Genomic DNA, 23,311 nt, shown 5'->3' with positions numbered 1-23,311 from the left:
TCTTGGTTAGGTTAGTTTGAAAATTACGCTTAAATAATTGAACAATAATCTTAATTTGACCTCCTTTGGATTAAAGAAAAGAGGAGAGGAGGTCAATTATGGAAAAAAGATGTTAATTCATTTAATCAAAGGTCCCATTGATCACCATGTTTGTGTTGTAATTACGCAGTTGCAAATAATCTAGTCAAAGTAATAGGAATTAGACTTAAGACAATTCCAAATAAAAACTTCAATCACTTCAAATTTTTTGAAAGGGAAAAAAGAGAGGTAATGTTTGTTTGCCCATGTGTATTAATACGCATTGCCCATGAATCTCAATGACCACTAATTGGAAATTGACCCACTAAAGAATAATGGAGTTTGTGAATGGGGCTATGCTAGAATAACAGTTTTTGGGTTATTGTGAAAATAATAATTTGTTATAAGCCATAAATTCTTAAATGAATAGGTCTCACGATAATTTATGATTATTTATTATTTAATTTTTTGTGATTCATAATAATTTGTCATTCTCAAAATAGATTAACGATTGAGATACAATCATTTCTCTTGTGAATACTACATAAAGATTTCTTTTTTAGATCAACTCCCTCACATAAACCGATTCCCGTCCAACTTGATCCCTCCCTCTCGTGCGGCCCAAACAAACTTTTTGGATCTCCTCCTTTAATTATTCCCTCGCTGTCGCCGCTTTTTGTCCCTTCTATTTGTGCTCTTTCACTCTCTCCCCGTATAAATACGCAACGGCTTCGAAGCGTATTAGCATCACTCGTCGCCTTCGATTTGCTCCCTCAGACCGCACTTTCTTCACACACACACTGTGGCAATGACAGGATCAATCTCAGACCCACCCCGTCTGACCAACTTCCCCCAACTCCTCCCCAGTTGCCCCAGCAGCTCCTCCTCTCCAATCCAGAATGCCAACACGGCGACACCCCAGGAGCGTGAGCTCCCAGTGATAGACCTGAGTTGGCTGAGCAGTGAGTGTGAGGCAGAAAGGCAGTGGTGTGCAGAGGCCATCCGCAGGGCCGCCACAGACTGGGGATTCTTCCGGGTGGTGAACCATGGGATCCGCAGTGAGCTGCTTGGGGAGATGAGGAGGGAGCAGGTGAAGCTGTTTGAGACACCGTTTGAGACCAAGGCCAAGTCCGGCCTCCTCAACAACTCCTACTGCCGGGACACTCCCACCGCCACCTCCCTTGCCCAATGCTCCTGGCCTGAGGCCTTCCATGTCCCCCTCAGTAAAATATACGATCCCTCTTGCCATGGCCAATTCAGCTCTCTCGGAGGAGTGATGATGGACTTGGCCCCCTCCATGTCTAGGCTGGCCAGGACCCTGGCGGTTGTCCTGGCAGAGAACCTCAGGCATGGGGGCCGCAGTGCGTTCGATGAGATATGCCACGAGAGCATGTGCTTCCTCCGGCTGAACCACTACCCTGCATGCCCGCTCTCGCCAGAGATGTTCGGTTTGGTACCCCACGTGGAGAGTGACTTTCTGACCATTCTCTACCAGGACCAGGTAGGAGGCCTCCAGCTGCTCAAGGACTCCCGACGGGTCCCCGTGAAGCCCAACTGTGACGCTCTCATCGTCAGCATCGGAAACCTCCTTCAGGTAACGAATAAAAGAAAGCAACTACTCAAAACAATGATTATCCAATCAATGCTCATCCGATTCTTCAACGCTCCGACTTTTCTTGTGTCTTGAACGAGGACAATGATTAACGTGGATATGAATTACTCATCTTTTTTTGGGCAGGCGTGGAGCAATGACGTGTACAGGAGCGTGGCACACAAGGTGGCGATGGACGGCGAGGTGGAGAGATACTCCGTTGCCTACTCCCTCTGCCCTTCGTCTGACTCTCAGATCGGGAGCTGCAGAGAGCCCTCCGTCTACAGAAAGTTCACTTTTGGTGAATACTCGAAGCAAGTTCAAGAGGACATCAAAAGAACCGGCCATAAAGTTGGGCTTCCACATTTCAGGCTAACGAGTATGTGAACACCGTTCGTTCAATTGAAATATACGAAAGCCATTCTATGGTGACCTCCATGGTTTATACTAATAAATAATTCCTGAGAAATTATTAGTTTATATTAGAAAAGAAAAGAGAAGAAGAAAGAAGAGAAGAAAAGAGACGAGGAGATTTGTTTTAGGTGTCATATGATGTATCTGAAAACTTTTGAGTCGTCGACCTCTGACGGAACCCGCTTTATTCGTGCAGAAAGGAAGAGATCATCACGTAGCGTCGTTCCAAACAAGAACGAGTGGCCCGTTCCAAGGCACGAGGAAGAAGAGAAGCACTATGCTGACATCTCCACGGATTTGGTGCTCTACGAGAACCCGTGGAAGATCAGGAAGAAGCTAACGGAAAGCGACCTCGGGCACTTGTCGCGGCTCCTGCTTCCGAGGGGCTGCGTGAAGACCCACGTGCTCCGGTGGATGGGCGAGGAGATGGTGGGCCAGGTCGAGAGCAAGGACGGGATGGAGGTCGTCGTGAGGGACGCGGACACAGGCGACGAGCACCGGCTCGTGTTCCGTTACTGGGCATCGTCGAGGAGCTACTTGCTGAACGGGGACTGGAACAAGCTGTTCGCTAAGGGGCGAGGGTTGAAGGTCGGGGACGAGATCGGGATGTACTGGGACACGGTCTCTTGCAACTTCCACTTTGCTGTCCTTCGCAAGGTTGCTGGTGGCACAAGCCACGCAGCCGCTTGAGTTTTCATTAGAAAGTTTTTGCGACAGGATCGTGTTCTCTTTATTTTTCTTTTGCGCCTTTTTGTTTTTAAATGTTGGCCTGTGACCCGGGAGAGCCAAAAACAATAACATGATTAGAGCTTAAAGGGTTTCTTTTGTTCTTCCCCGAAGTGATAAGTTTTTCTTTTTCGATTCCAACGGTATATGATCCAGCGCTGACTGAGGAGATGCAATTTGCTCAGTCTAATTCGGTGCGACGCAAGATTCTTGGGCGCCGATGGAACCTTTTCCCCTTAAAGCACATTTGACGAAAGCGATGACGAAAGCCCCCGGGTTTCAGTAACATCTTACGGGACCCAACCTCAAAAAGAGACGATGATGCTTCCACTAGGTTTTTCATATGTTTTTTCTCTTCACTGATTTCGTAAAGGTTGTGCCGTATAGAATAAAGGACAGGCGAATCGGACAACTCCACGGGCCGCGGGTTAGCCCCTGAATTTTGAAGAGACAAGAAGAAGAGGAAGAGAGGAGACGCCACCCACTGGAACCAATCCGATCACCACTTTACATAAAGACGCGCAGCTTTCTAGTAAAAATAGATTTCTTAATTAAATATGCTTAAATATGTCTTTGATATATAGACATGTTCTGTGTCTCCTCCCCTAGGGTTCTAGTAAATTAATTGAATATGTTTTATTTAAGAAAATACTAGAGAACCACGTGGGTTAGTAACTTTTGTGCTTAGTTATACTTTTTTGTTGGACCGTAGTCCCCAGTTATATTTAATTTAATTGTTCCTTTTTTTGTGGTAAAATTTTTTTAGGAAACATATATTATCCCTGCCTAGCACGCGCACTCATTGCACCATCTTAGATCCTTTTGTCTTAATCCAACCCAAATACCTTATATTAAAGTGCACACTTCATAACTTGATTTTGTGCCGCTGTAATTTGATCACTCTGATCGATCTGTGACCCAAAAGCTATGGGATTTCCACACTTCTAATTTCGTGTCACCTCTCTAAAAATAAGAATTATCATGGATCAAAAGAAAGCGAAGAAACCCATGAATATGTTTGATTTCTTCCAACCCCAAATCTCCTCCGATCATCATCGATCACTCGCCGTCAGCACGATCCGGGGTTTCTTCGTCCTGTGTCTCCGATGTTGCCAACATTAACAATGACAATGAGAATAATAATCACAGCCAAGAAGAAGTTTTATCTCCCCGTTTTACCTCACTTGTTCCCAATTGATACCCTGCACTGACATTCTTGAAAGCTTGTCTTTCTCGGTCGGGGACAACAAAATAGATTTCGTTGAAAGCAGTCTGATTGGGATTGCCCACCTAACACCGAAATGCGACTTCCGAAGAGTGACGTCAGCATAACTTTTTGGTAAAAGTAGATTACTCCGCCGTCAGCACCATGCAGGGATAAGCATTGAATATTAACTATTTGAATGCCGATTCGATTAAGTAAATTCGACTAATCCATACAGTGCCGATTCTCAATTTTTGAGATCGAGAATCAATCCTATTGAACTTAGAACCAAGAACCGGACCAACCCAGTAAGTTTGGTCCAATTCTAAAGTTAACTCGGAATCAATTGATAATTTTTTTATTTGATTTTTTGTACTTCTTGAAAAGGCGATTGAGGACCGAATTGGACTAATCCAATAGGTTTGGTCTAGTTCCAGAGTTAACTCGAGACCAATAAATAATTTTTTATTTCATTTTTTGTAATCTTTGGAAAAGCGACTGAGGACCGGACTAATCCAATGGATTCGGTGACGAGCGAGGTCAGCTAAGAGAAGTGAGCGGCGAGCGTTGAGTGGGGTAAGCATCAAGCAAAGTGAGTGTCGAACGTCGAATGGGGAGTAACAAGCCAGGCAAGCATCAAGCGGTGAGTGGCACAAGTGGCCCAAAGCGAGTGAGGCAAGTGTCAAGTGGCGAGCGGAGAAGTTTTTTTTTTTTTTTTCTTCCGATTTTGGCAAATTGAAGACTGAGAGAACAAATAAGATAGACGAGAACATGTATTAGAGGAGGATGTCATAATGAGCTATTTATGCCATTTTGGATACCGAGAGGACTCCTCACAAAAACATTTTCCTCTTTGTAAATTATGTCTATTGACACCATAAAAACATTAAAATATAATTTATTAAGCAACAATTTAAAATTACTCGAACTCTTAACTAAAGAGTTGTTTAATGTTGTTGACGCTGCTCATTTTAGAGTTTTCTTTATATAAATAATTATAAATATTACATATATAATATATATAGAATCAGGGTTGGTCCGGGTTAGACCGACTCTGAACTCCCAAGATTGAGAACCAACTCGCATAGTACCAGTTTAGGAATCCTAAGATAAAAAAACCGACCCAATCCCCATGAAAACCAGACCAGGATTGGCAAGGTTGGGTTGATCATGGGTCGGTCCAAGGTTGATCTTGAACCGATGCTCACCCCAATGATCAAGTATCGAATTTTTTTAGTTTTTTTTTTTTTTTGGGCCACATCTTATCTGGTAGTCTATGTTCTTGCATGCTGATTTTGTGAGGAAAAAATTTGTCTAGCAATTTTGTTAGATCTTACGTTGGTCGAAAATCGTTAAATTGGATGTTGATTGTCATATATGACATGACCGTCAATCGATATTGACGTGTATAATTTTTGTAAGCTTTTTTCATCATCTTTTCTTTTCTTTCCTTTTTCCTTTTTTCCCCTAGGACTGGTTGTAAGGCCCTAAAATTTCCGATCTTAAAAATTGCGAGTAAACTAATGTGGGCTCAATGGATTGGAAATTGGGCCAAGCAATGCGCTCGGTGGGCCATGCGAGAGCCTTGAGAGTGGGCTTCATGGGCTGAGTAGTGGGCCAAGAACTTGGGCTAGCAAAGGAAATTGGGCCGTGAGATGGTCCCAATGGCCCGTACAGGCCGCAAGAGGTCCGGAATTGAGATAAATGTTGTAAATTGATGAAAGGGGATTAGGATTAGTCCACTTGTAGCAAAATTTTTTACGGTAAGTATTATTAATATGCCCTAACTATAACACTAAAGTGACCCCAAAATCCAAATGACCGAAATGGACACCCAATTTTCCTTGTGGCCGAAGATGGTAGGGGTAAATGGGAAGTGGAACTTATGACTAAACCTCAATTAAACTTTTAACTAAAATGAAATTACCTAAAATAAGATCATAGGCTAGAATTTTGCATGAAAACTATTCCTCTCGCCCTATTAGCCGCCGACCCTAGCCCCCATCATCACCAAATCTCCCATCACCCAATCCCTATTCATGCATGGTTGCCACCCTTGTAAGACTCCCCAAAAATCTCATCATTTTCTCACACTTTTTCATTCTCTCTATGTCACGCCCCGATCCTCGGGCGCACGCCCATCCCTTACTTGGTCGATTTATTTGCGACGTCCCAGGAAGGTCGCCGACCCATTCATTCATATACGCATGCGGAAGCTTAATAAAATCCCCAGACAATCAAACAATGGGATAGAAAAGTAGGATCATATTTTTCAAACCAAGACGAGTCTTTATAGACCAACTGGTTAATTACAAACTTAGGCTGTTTACAAAATTACGGCTTATCAAAAAGGGAACTGTCTTAACATCCACTAGTCAGACCCATTTGCCGATTCTTCAACCTCCACCTTCTGAACTTCAGGACTTCCGGTCCTCCACGATCGTCATCTAGGGACATGAAATATTTTCCCCAAACCGGGATGAGACTATGTCTCAGCAAGTTCTACCCCACTAAGACCTGATTAGGAAGCCAATACGCCATAAGGGCTGCCTAACCACAACACAGGTCAAAGGGCTTACCTAGGAATCGGTTCCTTTCCTGCACTTTAGTTCAATTAATAATATCGATAACTATAACAAACAATTACATTCCACCAATCAGATCGACTTAGCGATCAATCGACTTAATCGATTACATGTCACCACGACCTTTCCCTGGTCGGTACATTCAATACTATCTATAAAGTCCGACCATAGTCTAGGACTGCTCACCCAAAGCTGATAATAGATAGCATAGCTCGCCCAAAGCCGATAGATATAGTATACTATGTATATGCTCGCCCAAAGCTGATAGATTAGGGCCCCTAGGCCAATTTAGTATACTATATATGCTCGCCCAAAGCTGATAATAAGGTATACTGCTCACCCAAAGCTGACATATCGCCCGTAGGTCAATATAGTATACCGGTATACTGCTCACCCAAAGCTGACATATCGCCCGAAGGCCGATATAGTATACCACTCAAACCATATAGTCAATTCATCATTTTTATCATTCACAATAAATAGCCGTGTGTGGGTTCACGGTTAGCCTTAGCCAAAATATAATAATTTTACTTAAAAATATCCCACCAATTTCATCAGCCCATTACATTTTTTTGGCGCTGTAAACAGACGCCCGGTTATTTCTCCATCACTAAACCAAAATCAGATAATTTAGGAATAAATCCTAAATTCACAATTAATTCGATTCAGCACAAATTAACGCTCAAATAAATAAACGGACTGCACTACGATAATCAGCACGGAATTTCGGTCGTCGGCCTTCTAAATCTTAATTTCCGAATTTTAATTAATTATTAATTAATTTCGAAATTTAATAATTAATTACAATAAATTCAATTTAGCTCAAATCGGAGCTCAATTAAACAAACGGACTTCATCACGATCATCGCATAAAATTCCAGTCACCGACAATCCCGATCAAAATTTCCGGAAAATAATAAATAATTAAATTTATTCCGAAAATTAAATATAATAATATTATATTATATTATTATTATAATAGTACAATTTCGAATTAATTATTTAATTTAAAATAATTAATTAAGGCTTAAACAAGATTACTTTAATCCAAACATTTTCTTAACTTTAATTAATTGTCCACTAAACTAATCACATCCCTTAATCCACTTAACATTTAAATAAACTAATCTAACCACCTAAACCTACTTAGTTTAATCTAAACACCCCTTAAACGTGATTAACCTACTAAGCGGGGATTAGTGAGTTAAACTCACCCGATTAGCGATCCGAGCGGCTCAAATCGACGGGGACGCCGAGGGGATCGATTCACTCCAAAGCGGGCCTAGCTTCCGGGGTCGGGAAGCCAGCCAAAACGGGCCACAAAGCCGCTGCCATACCCATTTTTCTCCTCTTCGTTCGCTGCTGTTTAAGGCCGAGAAAGGGTAGATCCGAGCTTGGTTGGGGCATGCAAGGGCCGAGAGGGCTAGGCGGAGCTCCGACGAGCCGAGGCGGAGGTGTACGGTGGCCGGAGGGGCTGAACCGTGGCTGCGCCGGCTCGCGGCTGCGGGAGGCGAGGACGAGCAGGGACGACACACTGGAGGCGGACGACGGCGTGGCAGCTCGCGAGGAGAAGCGGAAAAACGGTGGTCCACGCGACGGCGAGGGAGTGCGACGGTGTGAGGGGTTGGTTAGGTTTCTCCTCTCGCAGTTTTCGGGTTTGCAAAGACACAAACAGGGGAGGAAGAAAGGAGCTGGTCGACCGGGCAAGACAGGAGGGAAGGGAGGGAGGCGGAGGCGCGGTTGGACGTGCGATGGCCTCCGGTGGGCTTACGGCGGCGTTCGGCGGCTGCTCCTCCAGCCTCGCTGGTTTGCACGGTTCCGTCGAGCAAGAAGAGAGAATGGGGAAGAAAGGGGGCGACGGGGAAGAAAGAGGGAGGAGAGAGAAGGAAAAAGGGGGGGGCATTCCTTTTATTTTTATCTTTATTTAATCTCCCAAAAATTGGCCCACCATGACATCACTATGATGTCATGTTCCACTATCTCCAATTTCTCACAATCTTAGTCCAATGGGTCCAATTTCTTTTTCCGCCGTGGCATAAAATCTCGTACACTTAATTCAATCAATTCTCAATCAATTCCATCCAATTGACGCTCAATTAAATTAACCCATGTGTCCTCAACCTTCTTATGACTTTTCCCCATCAAATGATCCAACTTGCTTCCCAAAGATTCGATCAAAACGGCCATTTGACAATCTCGAACAAAAACGGCATTACTTTACTTTTCCGCCAAAAATCTCGGTTGTAGAAAAATCTTCCGGAGATGAGTCGACGTTCCTAAAATAAATTGTGACTTGACAGAACTCCCAATTTCTAAATTCGGGTTCGATTTCACGGTTAATTTCAATTCGACGACGAATTTAGTGCGTCCTAATCTACCGGGTAGCTTTTAGGAAATTTTCTTGCATTTGACCCGTGGTTGATTATTCTCAAGCCACAAAGTACATCTTTGATACATTGGCGACTCTCAATTGTCGTAGAAATCTCAAGATTTCAAATACGGACACGGGGTATCGAAATGACAGAATAATCGGTTTAGTGCCGATCGACAAGAATTGTGCAATTAGGTGGAATCACCCACACTTAATCACATACCTTTGTCGAGTTAACCTATCTCCGATTTCTAATCGATCTTACTGTGTCGTGATGAACTCTTGCAGATTTGCACGGTCGAGCAGTCGTTTCCTGATCGAATTCTCAAGTCTAATGCGTTAAAATTCCTTAATGGCTTCACCTGATAGACTAGTCATCCCATGAGTGATCAGTTCAGGGAAAAGAACTATAAATGCGTCGATGAAATGCCCAACTATTTCGATCGAAAGCAGAACCTAGATTTCAGGATGTCACACTCTACCCCTCTTCGTCTCCTCCTCCCCTATCTCCTTCCTCTCTCACGCCGGGACCTCCCTCCTCTTTACCCTCAGATTTTCTCTTGTTTTCTCTTTGTTTCCCAAGAAACCAGAAGGTTTAGGTGCTTTCTATAAGAGTGTTTCTAATATGGACTATATTAATTGATATTGTAATTTATCATTTTATGGTGTTGGTTTAAGGTGAGATAAAATGTTTCTTAATTAGTCTAATATGGGGCTGGCTAGTGTGGGCCGAGTTGAGTGTGGCTCGTAATGAGAGGGCCTGGTTGGAAACTCTATAAATAGTGCTCAAGTCTATCTTCTAACCCTAATTTCTCACAAGTATCCTTACATAAGGAGCATTAACCTAGCGCTAAAGGGTGAGGGGGCCGTCTCATTAAGCTAGTAATACAGAGGGCAATAGAGGAGAAGGATTTGTGCGTGAATCATCGCTTTTTTGCTTCTGCATCAAGAACGATGGATTCCAAAACAGGTGCGTTAATTTTTCTACTCAATCATCTGTACTCTTATTCTAGTTATGGAGATCTTGGGATTGCACGTTTTGTCTCTTACATATGGTCAGAGCAACCATAACCTAGAACTCAAATGCATAGAATTTTTGCCCTATTTTGGTGATTTTGGTGATTTTTTGTTCAATTAAAATCAAATTAAATTACAAATTCGGATTGAGCTCATCGAGACGAGCAAATCTGTGGGCGACGCGTCATCGGGGGAGGCCCCACGTGCCCCCACGTGCGGCCATGCACCGCCTGGGCATTGAACACACTCCCCACGCGTGGTCACACGCCCTCATGCACTCCCACGCGTGGGGCTGACGTCACGATGAGGTCAGTGAACAGAGTCCAACCCGACCTGATACGCGGTCGACCTAAATCGACCCGTTGACTTGACCCGACCCAGTCAATTGTTGACCGGACCGGTCAACCGGTCTGACCAGACGGTTGGACTAGACGGTCGAGTCGGGAACTAGTCGAACCACTACCGATTGGACCGATTTTAAGGGGTCAGAACGTTGGCGCGTGAGCTCCACGCGCTGCGCACTTAGGCGGCGCGTGCGAGCGCGTGGAGCATCGGTTTGGCGTGTGATTGGCGGCTACAGGTTCGTATGATCATCCTCTATGTTGTGGTGTATTTATTTTACATGTTTGATGAGTTTATAGATATGAAAATATATACGGAACCCTAAATATATGTATTTTTGTATTTTTTTTTGTATTTTTTTTTTGTATTTTTTTGTGATTTTGGAAATACTAGTGTTGGTTTATAGGTATGTTATCACATAAATATTATAAAAGTGTGATTCATTAATAAAAGTTAAACTTTATTGTGAACTGAAGCGGGCTTAATGAAATACAACCATTATGGGATAATGAGGTGGTGGGAAATAGTAAAAGGTTATGAAACTTTTGTTATTCAAGCATACCCCTTTACACGGATCTTGATGTATTTTTGTTTCTTTTTGGTAACCTTTGAATGATGGACGTCTTAAGAACTCATGACCAAACTGATTGTACTACTTAACATATCTGCTTAATGTGGGTAATGCATGTCAGTTAAATTATTAGATATTGTACCTAAACTCATCTGGTCACTTGTTAATGTTTATCAAGTTGAACATTTTTGTTGATGGTTAAGAAGTATGACAACATTTATGTAGAGTAATAGTAGCTACTATTGTAGTTTAGATATTTGGTTCTGTGGTTTGATTCGATTAATAGGCTACTGGTTGATGCTATGATAATTTATTACTTAAAATTGGCTAATAAATCATCTATCGGGCTTGTCAATCTGGGGTACCCTGTATTGCAATTGATGTTAATTTGTGAGAGATCCTTTAGATTGGCATTCTTCTTTATGTTGTTTTGGTAATTTGTAATTTGGGTGCACAAGAGACGCTTTCTTCTATATTATGAGAAGTTTCTTGTGTTGCTGTGATCGGTGATTTCATTAAAGTCTATCTTTTAGGTCCTTTATATATATGTATGATTGATTTTCCTAGATGAATAAATCAATGTAATTAGCATGATATATGATTTTAGTGATATATACACTAAAGTTAAAATCACATGTATATGGTATATCCGAGAAGTAAAGCTTATATCCTTGGTATGAGAGAGTTTCAAATATTCAATTGAGTAGTGACTGCCAAAGTGGCACACTTGATTGGGTTTGAGGAATATCGGTCTCGTATAATGATTGGGATGTCTCCTAGTCTAATGCGTAGTCATACTTTCAAAAGAGGTGATTTTGTATTAGTTCATGGAGGGATACATGATGGTGTGGTACAGGAGTGATTGATCCTAGTGGTTCATATGCCTAAAGGTGATAAATTCATGAAAGTTAGAATATATTCTTATAACCACTATCATGTGGGGAGTGTACATCTGCATATCATGTATTCTGCCCAAAGGTGATTATATGATTTTGCATGTAACTCTCTGAATGTGTACTTGTGTGTCTTCAAGTTACACATTACTCACATGATGCTAATTATATACATTACTTGTTATTTTAGTCACCTTATCTGTAATTAATAACTTCACTATTATTGAGGTTTTTATTGGTTCAAATTTTAAGTAGTAGAAATAGGATTTTCTATTTGGTAAAAGAGTAATCGGATTTGCTTGTTATTTATGAAGCATTTCATTTATGAACATTTGAAAAGTGGTTTACCAACTGACTACACTCCTAAAAGATGATGGAAGTTACCTTATTTATCGGTGACCATTACCATTTCAGCGTCACAAACTTTTTTGTTTTCACAATAGAAAAATTTTAACAATACTTCGACCCTTACTGCTCAACCTAAGAGCGGACAGCTAATTCGTTCCACTTATTGAACAGGATTCTATGGTCGGTTGCGACCCCTGGATGCCGAAGGCGTCATTGGGGGTTTTCTCGTAGTTCCTATGGGGTAGAGATGATGGGGTCGGTCCATGGATTTTCTTTCTATTTGTCGTATTTCTCTCAAAGGGTTGAAGGGAGATAGTGCGTTTAGTGGCTTGAAATTATGTCTTGTCTAATACCAAAATCAGGACACATTTGCAAGGACTTTTTAACATAATGATATATATGTCTCGTATACGGTTGAAAAGGTTGTTTCCAAAAGTTTTCAGTCTAAGGAATAATCTCACACATATATAAAGAAAGAGTAGAAAATGTGATAATGTTGATATTTTATCTACTCTTAATGGTTATTTAAAGACTTCGATAGATTATTGTGGAAGTAAAATGACCGAGGTAAATAATAAAACAGTTAGAATTAGTCTTAAAGGTTGTCAGGCCTAACAGTGGCGGTGAATATTTTGGCAAGTATGACAATGCTAAATGGCTTAAAGGGTCATTTGTCAAATACTTGGTAAATTCTGGGGTGGTAATTTAATTTACTATGCCTGAAAATCTTGACAAAATGATTTGGCTGAAAGGTATAATTGCACCATAATGAACATGGTGAATGAGTATAGATAGTAAGACTAATTTATTTGGTATTTTGTAAGCTGATATTTTGAAAGCAACATTTTCACATACAAAAACATGTTTCTTACTAAAGTTGTTTCCTAAACTTCTTTTGAGTTATGGACTGAACGTAAATTTAACTTGAATCATATTAAAATTTAGAGGTGTCATGCAAAAGTGAGATTGTATAATCCAATATTAAGTGCGTTGCAATTTAGATCTACTCGGAATTATTTTGTATCTTACCTAGATTGTTCAAAGGGATATCGATTTTATGACCCTAATGAAGGTACAATAATTATGGAATCACATGTAGTAAAGTTTCTAGAGTTCGACGTAGTTGTAGAGGATAGCTGCTCTCAAACTATTAAGGAAAATAGTATGATGAGGGTTACTGTGTCTTCGCCTTTGCCTATACAGACAATTGTGGAATCTCCTATATCATAGACTAAACTTGTTGAGGTTCAAGATACTATTCTTGATATACTTTATGATGAAATTTCTCAAACTTCTCAAGTGTAGAATGAAGTGGTTGTAGCTTTATTTAGGAGTTTTGCTAGGGAAAGACGATTAGTTATACCATTAAACTATATAGTCTATCTGTGAGAGCATGACTGCAATATCTATTGTATGGTTGATTTAGCCACTTATATAAATATTTTTTTCTTATCCTCAATCGAATATGTGATTAGATGCCATAAAAGACGCTATGCAATCTATGAAATATTGTAGTGTTTGGAAATTTACTGATTTGCCTAAAGATCACAAGCTCATTGATTGCAAATAGATGTACAAAACTAAAATGATTTCAAAGAAAGATTGTAAAGTTTAAAGCTAAATTCGTAGCTAAAGTTTTCACTCTAAAAGAAGAGTGGATAGTGAAGAAATATATATATTTTTAGATTTTTTCAGAGTGAACATGTTATTAATAGCTCTTTTTGATATGCAATAACGCTAAATAGATACAGTCTTTTCAATGGACACATTAATAACAAAATCTATATTGTACAACCGGAGGATTTTGCAGCAGATGTTTTAAGTAAACTTGTGTATAGATTGAAAAATCTTATTCATGGTCTTAACTAAATTTCCAGACAATATTATTAAAGTTTCATAGTATTGTCATTTCATACTCTATGTACATAATATTTTGCTTACAACTAGTGACCTTGAGGCATCTTTTGTTCTTTGCACTGAGGTCCATAAGGATTGTTCTTGCCATATGTATTGGATTTATTTCAAAGGACATTTGTTGGAAATATTTAATATACATCACTGCAAGCTAGGAATTGCTCCTGTTATTAAGGGTGATGGATCGAATCTATTACATTGTCTTTATTTAGATATTGAGAAAATCTAGTTAAAGGGTGTACCTTGCGTTAGTGCACTTCAAAGTATAATGTATGCTCGAATTTGTACTAGACTAAATATCACCTTTGCAACGGCACTTCTAGGCAGACATCAGTCAAATTCAGGACACGATCATTGGGTTGCTGCCAAGAAGGTTTTAAGGTACTTGAATAGGACAAGAGATTATATGTTGATTTATAAAGATGTTCAATTCTTGCAGTTAATAGGGTATTTAGATGTAAATTTTGCTAGCTGTTATGATGACAAGAGATCAATAACAGAATGTATATTTATGTTATTAGGAAGTACAGTAAATAAAGTTCTATGTCATATTCTACTGTGTAAGTAGAGTTTGTAACATTCTTTTAAGCTGTTACTTGGGCTATTAGGCTCCGGAACCTCATTAAGGAGTTGACTGTTTTTGACTTTATAGATAAACCCATATAGTTGTATTGAGACAATAGATTTATAGAATTATTTATTAACAACAGAGGTCTCAAGGGATCTAAATATATATCGGTTAAATTTTTTACTATAAAGAAACGGTGCAAAAAGGTGACGTTATAATATAACATATTTCCATAGATGATATGGTTGTAAATCCAATAACTAAAGGACTTTGCTCTCCTGCTCTTGAATGACATGTCAATGATATGAGCTTAAGAGTATCATGAGATGCTGTTGTTTAGTGGGAGCTATTTTGGCTTTACTTTAATAAAGTTTACTTCTGTGTTCATTATACTTAGTAACGGTTTGATATGTATCAATTTTTGCATTCAATAAAATATTTTTGAATGTGTTGTCATTATGTTGAATACATATTGATAAAAGTTTCAAGGTATTGTATAAACCTTGAGTGAAGGCTAGGGGCATTTGGTTATTAGCCTTGTGCATATGTCTTGTTATACATAAGGAAATGTTAACCATAAAGACAATGCATATGTGGGTTCATTGGAACTATAAAGACATTCTCTAGTGGCACAAGTGTTTTTTTTTTGTGACATTTAAGGTAAGAGAATGGTGACTGACAAATGAGATTTCTCTATGAGAAATATTATCCATTTGCCACACTACCATATTGAATCTATATCAATAAAGTAGAAAGCACTCGTGACTATGAAAGGCTCTGTGTGTATACATGCAGTTACTGCCATGATTTGGTATTTGAGGTTTTATGGGATGTGATTGACTATTAAAAATTATCTCTAGACCAAGGTGTGTACATACAGTATAATTTTAATTAATATAGTCCAAGTGGGAGAATGTAAAAGTTTTCCTAATGTGGACCACATTAATTGATATTGTAATTTACCATTTTACAGGGTTGGTTTAAAGTGAGATAGAAGGTTTCTTAATTAGTCTAATATTGGGCTGGCTAGTGTGGGCCGAGTTGAGCTTGACCCGTAATAAGAGAGTCTGGTTGGAAACTCTATAAATAGTGCTCAAGTTTCTCCTATAACCCTAATTTTTCATAAGTATCCTCACATAAGGAGCATTAATCTAGCGCTAAAGGGTGAGGGGTTGTCTCATTGAGCCAATGATATAGAGGGCAATAGAGGAGAAGGACTTGTGCATGAATCATCGCTTTTCCGCTTCCGCATCAAGAACGATGGATTCCAAAACAGGTGTATTAATCTTTCTACTCAATCATCTGTGCTCTTATTCTGATTATGGAGATCTTGGGATTGCACATTTTGCCTCTTACACTTTTAGCCTCCAAGCCACCACGAAGAACAAGTTTTTAGGCACTGAAATCTATTAACTGGGTTCACTCCTATGTGGAGGAAGCCCAATGAGTTGTAAGCCCAAAAAGGGCTTGAGCCCATATGGTAAGTCATATGGAGAAATAGGATTTCTCACTATCTTTATAAAGTGGTAGCCGCAAAAGGAAATAGTAAAAAAAGAGAAAAAGAGAAAGCAGAAAATCTGGGGGTTGTGGCAATATCTGATTTACATCAAGCTGGTATCGGAGATCGATTCGTGGTCCGATTGAGCTGAAAGTTTTTCGTGGATTGATCAAAACCTGCATTTTTGGTCAGATTTATCCTTGATCTCTTGTGAAATTCATGTGTATTGCCAAGAATTATGTTCTTGAGGTCTTGGCTACTATGTACCTCTACTATTTGTTAGAGAAGAACATTGTTCACCCAATTTTGTTGATAGTGAAGAATTTCGAGTGGACTCCGGTCCCGTGATTTTTGATCTCCTCACATCGAGGAGGTTTTCCACGTAAAAAAATCGTCTTGTATTCGCGTGCTTGGTATTTATTTTACTCTACTATATCGATTCCTATTAGGTTTACACAGAGGGGATATTATTTTATTCCGCTGCGTTGATTCGATATTGTTCGAATTATTCTTGTTCTCCCATCGAGTGGTATCGAGCATCTGGTTATTGTTTGATTTTTCTGCCTTGTGTTAAATAATGGAAACGAATACGAGTAGAATGGTTACACTGAATGGTTCGAATGATCATATTTAGAAAGGGAAGATGGAAGACATTTTATATGTGAAAGATTTTTATTTGTCCGTATTTGCCGAGGAGAAACCAGAGAATAAAACTGATGCTGAATGGTCTATATTTCATCGTCAAGTGTGTGGTTATATTAGGCAGTGGGTGGATGATAATGTTTTGAATCATATTATTGAGGAAACACATGCACGCAGTTTATGGGATAAGCTCGAATAGTTATATGCTCGAAAGATTTGGAATAATAAGTTATTTTTGATAGAACAAATGATGGCTCTGAGATATCAAGATGGTACTCGTTTGATTGATCATTTAAATTCTTTTCAAGGAATTATAAATCAGTTGGCTGTGATAGGAATCAAGTTTGATGATGAGATACAAGCACTATGGTTGCTTGGTACTTTACCGGACTCCTGGGAGATGTTCCGAACATCTTTGTCTAATTCTACCCCAGATGGTACGATTACTATGGATTTGGCCAAGAGTAGTATTTTGAATGAAGAGATGAGAAGGAAGACATAAGGATTGTCCTCTTCACATTTTGATGCCTTGGTTGTTGAGAAAAGGGGAAGAAGTGAGTCTCGAGGTTCGAGAAATAGAGATAAAAGTCGAGATAAAAGTAGAGGTAAGTATAATAAATTTGCTAATGTTGAGTGCCATTATTGTCATCAGAAAGGATATATTTAGAGGTTTTGTCGCCAGTTAAAAAGGGAGAAACAAAAGGAGAAAGGTAAAGAGAAGAAAAGTGATAATGATAGTGATGATAATCATGTTGCTGCACTTAAAGAAGACTTTCTCATTATATTTGATGGTGATATGGTGGATTTTGTATCTTATGAGACCAATTGGGTAATTGATAGTGGTGCATTCGTTCATGCTACGTCTCATAGAGATTTCTTTACATCATACAGGTCAGGTGACTTCAGATCTATGAAGATGGGAAACAATGGGCTAGCTCAAGTTGTAGGCATCGATGATGTGTGCCTAGAAACCAGCAATGACATAAGGTTAGTATTGAATAATATTAAACATATACCTGATATTCGCTTGAATTTGATTTCTACAGGCAAGTTGGATGATGAGGGGTATTGTAGCACCTTCAGTAATGGTCAATGGAAGCTCACCAAAGGTTCTCTTGTTGTGGCTAGAGGTGAAAAATATTCTTCGTTGTACATTATGCAGGCAAAGTTGTCGACAGACAAAATTAATGCAGTAGACAGCGAAGATGTAGCTGAGTTATGGCATAAGAGGCTCAGTCACATCAGTGGGAAGGGTTTGTCAATATTGGCCAAGAAGAAGTTCCTTTCAGGATTGAAAAGTTCGGCGCTAAAGAAGTGTGCTCACTGTTTAGCAGAAAAACAGAATAGAGTTGCATTTAAAAGCTCCTCTCCTTCAAGAAAGTCAAGTATACTGGATTTAGTGCATTCTAATATTTGCGGTCCTATGAAAACAAAATCACTTGGTGGCTCTCTTTATTTTGTGACCTTCATAGATGATTTTTCAAGAAAAATTTGGATTCATACTTTGAAAACTAAATATCAAGTATTAGATGCTTTTAAGCAATTTCAGGCTTCAGTTGAGAGATAGACTGGAAAGAAATTGAAATGCATCAAAACTGATAAGGGGGAGAGTATATTGGACCTTTTGATGAATATTGCAGACAACGAGGTATTCGACATCAAAAGACACCTCCCAAGACGCCTCAGTTAAATGGCTTAGTTGAGAGAATGAACAGAACATTGGTTGATAGGGTAAGATGCTTACTTTCACAGTCAAAGCTACCTAGATCCTTTTGGGGTGAGGCTTTAAGTACAGTTGTGCACGTATTAAATCTTACTCCATGTGTTCCTTTAGAGTTTGATGTTCCTAATAGAGTTTAGACAGACAAAGATATTTCTTATGATTATTTGCATGTCTTTGGGTGCAAAGCATTTGTGCATATTCCAAAAGATGAGAGGTCTAAACTTGATGTGAAAACACGACAGTGCATATTTATTGGTTATGGACAGGATATGCTTGGCTACAAATTTTATGATTCGGTTGAAAAGAAAATTGTAAGAAGCAGAGACGTTGTGTTTATGGAAGATCAAACAATAGAGGATATTGAGAAAGCAGAGATGATTTCAGCACCACAGGTTAGTGATAATTTGGTTGATTTGGATCCAGTTTCTCTTACAAGTATTCCTACATAGGTTAATGAAGAGCAGCAGGAAGTCAATGTTCCAAATAACGCACATGTTCCTGAACATGTTGAAATAGATAATACTATTCCTGAACTAGAGGCTCAATTAGATGTTCCACTGGATGTTCCAGTTCGGAGATCTGTTAGAGACCGATGACCTTCCACCAGGTATTATGAAGATGAGTATGTATTATTGACTGATGCAAGTGAACCAGAGTGCTATGTAGAAGCAATAGAAGATGAGTACAAAAGCAATTGGTTTGATGCTATGCGAGATGAGATGCAGTCACTTTATGATAATCATACTTTTGAGTTGGTAAAGTTACCTAAAGGTAAAAGAGCTTTGAAGAACAAGTGGGTATATAGGTTGAAGCTAGATGAACATACTTCACAACCACGGTACAAAGCTAGATTGATTGTTAAAGGATTCGGTCAGAGAAAGGGTATTGATTTTGATGATATATTTTCTCCGATAGTGAAAATGTCTTTTATCCGTGTGGTACTAGGCTTGGCAGCTACCCTAGACTTGGAAATTGAGCAAATGGATGTTAAAACAGCATTCCTACATGGTGACTTGGAGGAAGAGATATACATGGAACAACCTGAGGGATTTAAAGTGAAAGGGAAAGAGGATTATGTGTGCAAATTGAAGAAAAGTCTTTATGGCCTAAAACAAGCACTGAGGCAGTGGTACAAAAAGTTTACGTCAGTTATAACAGAACAAGGCTATAAGAAGACTTCCTCGGATAATTGTGTGTTTGTCCAAAAATTTTCTGATGATGACTTTATTATTCTCTTGCTTTATATTGATGATATGCTGATTGTTGGCAGGAATGCTTCAAGAATTGAGTTATTAAAGAAACATTTGAGCAAGTCTTTTGCCATGAAAGACTTGGGCTCGCGGCAGATTCTTGGCATTAGAATTACCCGGCGAGAGATGCTAAGAAGTTGTTTTTTTCGCAAGAGAAATATATTGAGAAGATACTTTAGAAATTTTACATGGACAAGGCTAAAGTGATTAGTACTCCTTTTGCTGCTTACTTTAAGTTAAATATGAAGCAAAGTCCTACGATTGATAAAGAGAAGAAAGATATGGAAAACATTCCATATGTCTTAGCTGTAGGAAGCTTAATGTATGCGATGGTATGTACACGCCCAAACTTGGCGCACGTAGTTGGCGTTGATAATCGCTATTTGTCAAATCCAGGCACAGAGCACTGGAATGCAGTGAAGTGGATTATGAGGTATCTTCAGGGAACTTCAAATTTGAAACTCAGTTTCGAGACTGGGAAACTTGAGTTAGTTGGATACATAGATTCCGACTTGGCAGGAGATATTGATACTCATAAATTTGTGTCATGGAAGTCAAGATTGCAGAAGTGTGTTGCACTTTCTACAATCGAAGCTGAATTTATTGTAGCAACTGACGATAGTAAAAAGATGCTATGGATGAAGAAGTTCTTAGAAGAACTTGGGTTCAAGCAAAAGAGGTATGTGATATTTTGTGATAATCAAAGCGCAATTCATCTTGGTAAGAATTCATCTTTTCATTCTAGATCAAAACATATTGATGTTAGATATCATTAAATAAGGGATATTCTATATGAAAAGTTATTGGAACTTGAGAAAATTCATACGGATCATAATGGCTCTGATATGATGACAAAGACTTTACTAAGAGAGCAGCTTGAACATTGCCAATTGATAGCAGGGATGGTGAATCCCTCCGCATTGTCGTGAGAGGGAGATTTGTTAGCTGGGTTCACTCCTATGTGGAGGAAGCCCAATGAGTTGCAAGCCTAAAAAGGACTTGAGCTCATATGGTAAGTCAGAAATAGGGTTTCTTATTATCTTTATAAAGTGGTCGCCGCAAAAGGAAATAGTAAAAAAAAAAGAAAAAGAGAAAGCAGAAAATCTAGGGGTTGGGGCAATATCTGATTTACATCAAGCTAGCACCGGAGGTTGCCCATGGTCTGATTGAGCTGAAATTTTGTCAGCATGTTCGTCGCGCAATTTTCTCGAATCTGGACGGTTTGATTTTCGTTTGAAGCTCCATACATCAGGTTTTTCGTGGATTGATCAAAACCTGCGTTTTTGGTCAGATTTATCCTTGATCTCTTGTGAAATTCATGTGTATTGCCAAAAATTATGTTCTTGAGGTCTTTGCTGCTATGTCCCTCTAGTATTGACTAGAGAAGAACATTGTTCACCCAATTTTGTTGATAGTGAATAATTTCGGGTGTACTCCGGTCCCGTGGATCTCCTCACATCGAGGAGGTTTTTCATGTAAAAAAATCGTCTTGTATTCGCGTGCTTGATATTTATTTTACTCTACTATATCGATTCTTATTAGGTTTACACAAGAGGAGAGATTGTTTTATTCCGTTGTGTTGATTCGATATTGTTCGAATTGTTACTGTTCTCCCATCACTGAAATCATGTAAGGGAGAAGCTAGGTTTTAAATCATGTCATGGTGCATATGGTTTGAGTTAGTGGCATTTCTCAACCGTAGGAGATATTTTTGAGCAAGAACTTGACATGCATATAAGCTGTGGTGACTGGTGAGAAGTGCATGTGAGTTTTCTTGAACGTTTTTGGGTGATAGACTTGTATGAGGCGAGAAAAATGTGAGATGAGAACCATTTTCCAGATTCTGTGTCTGCCAAACCTTTAAAGCTTGTCGTTTTCGTGACTTGAAGTGTAGTGCGAATTTGCAGAAACTTTCTTCATGAAAAATCGTCCAAACATCTTAATCTACAACATATATTTTAGTTAGAATTTTCTAGACAAGGATAGTCAACTTATAGACCTCGTTTTTTTCGTGATGGTATTCTATCCGAAGCTAAAAACGGTGACCTTTGAGGCTTATCAAATTTTTATAAATTTTTATGGTTTGATTTTCAAAATCTTTTATTCATGAAAATCGTTCAGCACATCTTAAAGTAAACATATGTTAATTTTAGTGTAAATGATGGAGTTCAGATGTCGAAGTGATCTGGTCTTTTGGACGTGCATTCTGGCCGTTGGAACAATTTTTGTGACTTACTTTGTGCGAGTTAATGCTCTTAAAATATAAGGAACTAGACTCAGTTTTCTCATAAAAAATGTTGGTTTGTGTTACGGTAGGGCAAGCGATCGAACAAAAATATAGACAGAAAAGAAAATAAATCGGACACCGGATTTACATGGTTCAGTCGTAAAGACCTACGTCCACGGGGAGAGCAGAAGTGAATTTCACTATAGATCAAGCGATATAAGGAGATTACACACTCAAGTTACTCAAACACTCTCTCGGTGTTTCCCAAACCCCAATTTAACCCCAAACCCAAAGTGTTTATAAATAAACAACTCACTTGAAGATAAACTCACGGCATAAAATCATCACACAAGCTCAAAACAAACGCCGAAAAAGAACTCCTTTTCTTGATCGCGCTTCAGCTTGAAGACAGGCGGCTCCTCCTTTTCTCTCGTACAGGTGCAGCAGCAACACACCGAAAAGAAGAGAAACCCTGCGTAAAACACTTATGTTTTTATACGTGTAAGACTTCGTAGGGTTTTCTACGTAGGATTCGGCGGCTCCTACTTACGTAGGGGATCGATACACGCACACGCCAAGGGAGGAAACTTGTATTCTTTCTTATATAAATGTGCCCAGAGTCAAAGTTTGACTCTGGGCCCCACGCCAATTGATTCCTTTCTCCAGTGACGTCTTGGACGTTGCTTCATTCGAAGCTTTTGTTTTTCATGTGTGCCCAAAAGTGGGCCTCATGAAGATCACTTCCTTTGGTGCTTATGCAAGCTTATGTTGTTCTCCTTTTTTTTTTTTTTCTTTTATCCTATTACTTCCTATTTTGTAAATCTTCAACGAGTCCAACGAATCTCAAACTTGAGTCATAAATTAACAATCTCCACCTTGGCTTGACGTTTGAGTCAAGTTGCAATTGCTTCACAAAAATTCAAATTTTGCTGCTACTTTCCCATAGCCCCCGATGAGCTCAACCGCCACAGCTATTATCCAAGTCCAAGCCTCGCTTGAACTTCGCCATAACCGAGGACCTCATCAGAATACCAACTTCACATGCACTTTTAACTGCTCCGTAAGGTTTTTCTGACGCAACCTGGTCAACCGAAGATAAAGCAAAACCATTATTGCATACATATCTATCAGGAGATCGAATACGTACTTTGTTAATTTCAGCGATTCTGACAACCATTGGCTCTATAGGCTCCACCTCGCTATGGACACCATCTGTGTCGATTATTTTGATAGTGCTCGTACTCGCTACCTCAAGAGTTTCTGGTCGCAACTCCACCTCAAGTTGAACACCGTCCAGATCCGTATTAACACTGCCACAAACACTCCTAGCCTGAAGTATTGAAGACTTGTCAAGGGTAACTTCTCTACTGTCAACAGGTGAATTTATATCTGGGCACCACAACCGATCG

General features: G+C 39.4%; 1 protein-coding gene across 1 annotated transcript in view; it reads left to right on the top strand.

Moving 5' to 3' along the window:
* The first annotated feature begins 826 nt into the window (after positions 1-826).
* LOC120288586 (gibberellin 2-beta-dioxygenase 7-like) overlaps positions 827-23,311 on the top strand; it is a 37,695-nt gene continuing 15,210 nt past the window's right edge. The window contains exons 1-3 of the mRNA XM_039302657.1: positions 827-1,612; positions 1,757-1,988; positions 2,220-2,680. Coding sequence (XP_039158591.1) covers positions 827-1,612; positions 1,757-1,988; positions 2,220-2,680 — 1,479 coding nt within the window. The remainder of the gene's footprint in view (positions 1,613-1,756; positions 1,989-2,219; positions 2,681-23,311) is intronic.

This window comes from Eucalyptus grandis, chromosome 9 (assembly GCF_016545825.1).
Source record: "Eucalyptus grandis isolate ANBG69807.140 chromosome 9, ASM1654582v1, whole genome shotgun sequence".
NCBI classification, from domain to species: domain Eukaryota; kingdom Viridiplantae; phylum Streptophyta; class Magnoliopsida; order Myrtales; family Myrtaceae; genus Eucalyptus; species Eucalyptus grandis.
The sequence above is the reverse complement of the archived record's forward strand: the minus strand, read 5'-3'. Positions and strand labels throughout refer to the sequence as shown.